At 40.1% G+C, this 5,143-nt stretch overlaps 1 protein-coding gene across 1 annotated transcript; it reads left to right on the top strand.

Annotated features, from left to right (window-relative positions):
* Positions 1 to 259: 259 nt before the first annotated feature.
* Positions 260 to 5,143, top strand: LOC112715870 (uncharacterized). The gene is made up of 3 exons (XM_025767690.3): positions 260 to 1,080; positions 1,589 to 3,230; positions 3,520 to 5,143. The coding sequence occupies exons 1-3, from the start codon at positions 717 to 719 to the stop codon at positions 4,718 to 4,720; spliced, it is 3,207 nt and encodes a 1,068-aa protein (XP_025623475.1). The 5' UTR covers positions 260 to 716; the 3' UTR covers positions 4,721 to 5,143.

The raw sequence follows: 5,143 nt of genomic DNA, 5'->3' as shown, positions 1-5,143 counted from the left end.
TATCACAACTTAGTTTAGTAGCTTTGGTTTCTATAAGAAACAAAAGGGACGGCCTGCAAAATTTACAAATACTTTTTAGTTCATATACTGTCGAAGAGACTGCCATTCCTCAACAGTTCTAGCTGACGACAATCATAGCTGATGGTGGGGCATGTCAAGTTTGTTTATATACATATTTCTGAACAGGGATATACAGTTTCAAGTAGAAGCTTGATAAGGGCTTGTTTTGGACGTAGATAAGGGCTTATTTGACAAACAGTGATTTAGCCTGGGCCATACATTGAATAGGTTTTGTCACGGTTAAAAGAAAGTCCCTCCTTTCAGTTTGGACCCATAAGCCCAAACAATGTCAAGATTGCGAGATAGAGTTCGATTTCCCACACCACACCCACACACAATACTAAAGGGTTGATATTCAATACTTGGGGATTGTCCATCTGGCCCAAAAAAAAAAAAAAAGAGTTCGATTTCCTAAATAGGGGAATTGCAGAACTGGAAATGGGGGATTGCAAGGGTTTTAGTACTACTAGTCTACTATACTCAAGTTATTACTCACTTGATAGTCGATACTCGTAAACCCTCGCTGCTTCCTTCCATTTCTGAATTCCAATTGCAAAATCCAAAGCTCGCAGCAACATTGATGCTGATACAGATTCAGTTACCCTCCTCCAACTCTTGTAACTAACTTTCTTGTTATTTCTCTTTCCAATTCCATCATGTCCATGCGCCCCTTCCTCCCCAAATGCCTCTTCTTCAGCTCTTCGCCAGCTCGTGCTCTTCTTCTTCCACTTCAACTCAGCCAATTCTCGTCTTCGTCGCATTCGCCTTCGTATCATCCGAGACGGTTAGAGGAGGAGTCACGCCACGTGAGGGTGTCGGTGTGGTGGGATTTCGAGAACTGCCAAGTGCCGAACACCATCAACGTCTCCAAGATCGCCACCGTCATAACGGAAGCCGTTAGAGCCAACGGTATTAAGGGGCCCGTCCATATAACGGCCTTCGGGGATGTCTTGCAGCTTTCTAGATCCAACCAGGAGGCACTTTCTTACACCGGCATTCATCTCGCCCACGTTCCCAATGGTTACCTTCTTGTGCTCTCTTCGTCTTGTCTTTACTTCCGTTGCTTTATGTCAATTTTATAATCATATATAACTTCTTCATCTATCTTAATTAGTATATGTTCTGACTAAATGTGTTTAAAAATTAAAAATAAAATATATAAATAGTTTGGTAAAAAAGGGAGACGCGTCTTTGGTAGATAACTGTTTGTAACGGTTTTCAGTTTCAAACACGTTAGGAATCATAAGATGGGAGCTATTCTCTTCTGCATCTTTGTTAGATAAATGTCACTAATAGCGATGTTGAATGCGGCGTCCGTCGTAGGTGAGAACTCATGATCTCATCATATTTGAGATGAAGCCATGGAGGTGCAACTAATAAGTGAATATTATGGTTTGCAGCTCATGCATCAGTATTTATGGCCCCATATAGATTCAGAACAATATTAAATCTTAATGTTTTACTAATCAGGGGATTCATAAGTAATTTAAGTTTTCCGAATTATAATTTCTTCAATGACTTTGTGCAGGTGGAAAGAATAGTGCTGATAGATCTCTTCTTATTGATCTAATGTGTTGGGTTTCTCAAAACCCGCCACCTGCGCATCTCTTTCTGATTTCTGGGGATAAAGACTTTGCTGGCATATTGCACCGCTTAAGAATGAATAACTACAACATCCTGCTTGCAACTCCAGGATCAGCTTCTGATGTGCTATGCGCTGCAGCAACTATAATGTGGCACTGGCCATCTTTGCTTAAGGGAGAAGAACTTACTGGAAAGCATTTCAATCATCCTCCAGATGGCCCTGTTAGTTCTTGGTATGGAAATTATAAGGTGCCTCTTGAAAATCCCTTCTCAGCTAGTGAGCAGTCTGCATCTTGTCAAAAAGCAGAAAGCTGTGAATCTCCCCCAATTCCTAAGTCAGTTGCAAGGCAGGTTAGGAAAATATTAAGTTCGCATCCAAAAGGGATGTCCATTACAGATTTTCGTGCGGAGTTGGCTAAAAATAATGTGCAATTGGAGAAATCATTCTATGGACAGAAAAAGTTTTCCCGTTTTCTTCTATCAATACCACACGTACAGCTCAAGCATTTAGATGGTGTTTATTTTGTGTGTTTGGCTCCCTCAGAGTTTCCCAAACCCCTTGCAAGCAATGATGGGCCATCAAAAACACCTGCTGTTGGGAATGAAACACCTCAAAAGTTGAATGGTGAGAGTAAAAATATGCCTAGAGATGCAGATAGGACGCCTTCAATGCCCTCATTGCATGAAAGGAGTAGTGAGAAGATTGGGAATATGACTGATGCACGATTGTCTAAGGTTCAACTGCCACAAAAAGACAAGGAAGTTTCACAATTTAAGGCAGATAATGAGATTGTAACGCCTGACAAGATAGGTCTCAATAAATCTGGAAAACCTACTTCATCAGATGACCACTCTGCTCAGAACACATTGGTAGAAAACAATCTTGTTGATGATGAATCTGGAAAATATATAGCTGAGTACAAAAATGAGGGGCCAACTAGAGGGGATGCTGATGAGGTTTGTCAAAGCTCTTATTCTTTGCCAGTTGATGACTTCATGGTTGACAAGAGGCATGGTGGGAGTGTTGAAACTCATAGCAAAAGTTCAATATTTGGTTGGATTAGAAGTTGGTTTCCATTTTGGAAAAGAAATGCTAAATCTGATGATTTAACCACTAATAAGACCAGCATGGATAGTCACTCTGAGTTTGAGGAGCCCAAGTTATCTCAACTGGACATGGCAGTAAGTCATTCGGAGGAGCCCAAGCTATGTCAACCAGACATGGCTATAAGTCATTCGGAAGAGCCCAAGCTATCTCAAGTAGACGAGACTATAAAACATTCTGAGGAGTCCAAGCTATCCGAACAGAACCAGAGTGTTATTCATGCCGAAGAGCCGAAAATATCAGATCAGGCGCCCATGTTATCTGAGCCAAACCAGATTGTTAGTCATTCTGTAGAGACCAAATTATGTGATCGGGACCAGACTGTTTCTCAGTCTGTAGAGGCCAACACATCAGAAGTGAACCAGAATGTTGGTCATTCTGACAAGCCCAAGTTATTTTTTAGAGATTCCTTTTGGAATTACATGGAATCTTTTGTTTTTACCACCCAAGGATCAGTTCTCGTCTCCCTGTCAACAAGCAGGTTGTTATGCATGGTAGTTTTATACAAATATTTTGAAAAATTACCCCTTTTGCTATGGATAACATCTTGTTTTTGTCTCGAAATCTTGATTAGTTCCCCGTATAAAATGAAAGTAACAAATCGATTGTATCATGATGTTTTGCTGTTGGAAGTTATGCTTTGATCTTTCTTCTTCATCTTTATTTTTTCTCCCTCCCCTGCCCGCCCAAAACGATGATCATCATGTAGGTAATAGCTAATCCTACTTGTTGAAAGAGTAAATTGTAATGCTACTATGTTTGTTTGTCAGGGAGGATTTGGCACAAAAATTACAAAAGGGCGGTCCTGCGGTTCTCAAGTCTCTCACTGAAAAGGATATTCTTCAACTGATTGATTTATTAATAGCAGACAAGAAATGGTTGGAAGTAAGCAGCTCCACAAACTATCCATTTAAGGTGACTCGACCAGTTCAGAAGAACTCATCAATGGGCCTTTCTCATGGTGCGAATGGCCTTCGATCTCTCTTTTTAAATAGAACATCACAGTCCAACCTGCAGAAATTACTTGAACATGATGCAGAGAAACACAATCAGAATACTCCTCATACTAGTGTTTTGAAACTTGCCACTGAAAAACTATATGCTGAGAGGTCTAGAAATGATATATTAGTAGACTGCCAAAAAGTTGTGGATGAAATATTGAGAATCCACCCAGAGGGATACAATATTGGTTGTTTCCGAAAACTATTTTATGAGATGTGTGGCTATCATATTAGTTTACAGAAGCTCGGTTATAAAAATTTGGCATCCTTATTGCAGACAATGCAGGGAGCTAAATTAGAGTCCACTAATATTTTTCCTTCTGTTCCTGCTGATGTTTGTTATTCTGACCGGGAAACTTCAATCCTCAAAACTCAAGTTACCAGGGCTAGTCATGCAGTCACCTACTCAGATAGTGAATTGTCTGGTTCAGCTCCAAAGGATGATAGCATGGACTCTCCATGGGAAGAATTAGGTCCTATTTCTGCCAACAATTCTGACCAGAGTGATGTGGAGTCAGAATTAAGTAGGAATGCCAAAGAACTGGATACCTCAAAGTATCCTGATTATGAACCTGTTGGCTTAGATTATGATCCTTCTGAATCTGAAGAAGATAGTAGCTGTTTAACTCAACCAGAAGAGCAAGGAAAGCCAAGATGTAATGAGCAAGACAGTTCTCTTCTCAAAGTTTTGGATTTCTGGCACTGTAGAAAGGAAGGAGAGAATAGTGCAAAGAATTCAGATAGTGTTGACATCTTTAATAATGATTCTCTGAAAAGGATTTTGAATCCATCGGGCGAGTCATCTCAGGGTGCCCTTTCCAAAATTCCTTCAGGGAACTATAAAGAGAAGCATAGTTCTCGAAAGAGCTATTCATTTGTAGCTGATCCACTTTTATCCCCGAAGGACAAACTGATTGATGGGATGCTTGATGGCTTCAAGAAAACAGATGAGTCTAAGATGCAAAATTGAGGAGTTAATGGTGTGAACTAGACCGGATTCTCATCACTCAGGATTACAGTCCCAGACTTTCCTTTTAGCACACATTGTAGTTTTAGCTGGCCATGGTACTAATAGTTTAATTGAGGATGATTCAAGAAGTTGGTGATTGCAATAGTTGATGGTGCAGCTATGGAAAATTCTTTTGGTCGGAACAATTATATTATTATATATGCTATTAGTTCTTGAGCTTAGCAATAAGTCACGTAGTTAACCCGGATGTAGTAAATAGGTAAAAAGTGATGAGTCCATTATATGCAGTATGCTATTGCTGTTGGAATAGATATCTGAGTTTTGATTTCTTGCGTGCTGTGTTGGCATGTGACCATATTATGGTGATGTCCCATACTTTTGAAGGGGCATGAGCCGTACAATGCGATGTTAAGTGTTAACCCA

The sequence above is a fragment of the Arachis hypogaea genome, chromosome 10 (genome assembly GCF_003086295.3).
Source record: "Arachis hypogaea cultivar Tifrunner chromosome 10, arahy.Tifrunner.gnm2.J5K5, whole genome shotgun sequence".
Taxonomy (NCBI): domain Eukaryota; kingdom Viridiplantae; phylum Streptophyta; class Magnoliopsida; order Fabales; family Fabaceae; genus Arachis; species Arachis hypogaea.
The sequence above is the reverse complement of the archived record's forward strand: the minus strand, read 5'-3'. Positions and strand labels throughout refer to the sequence as shown.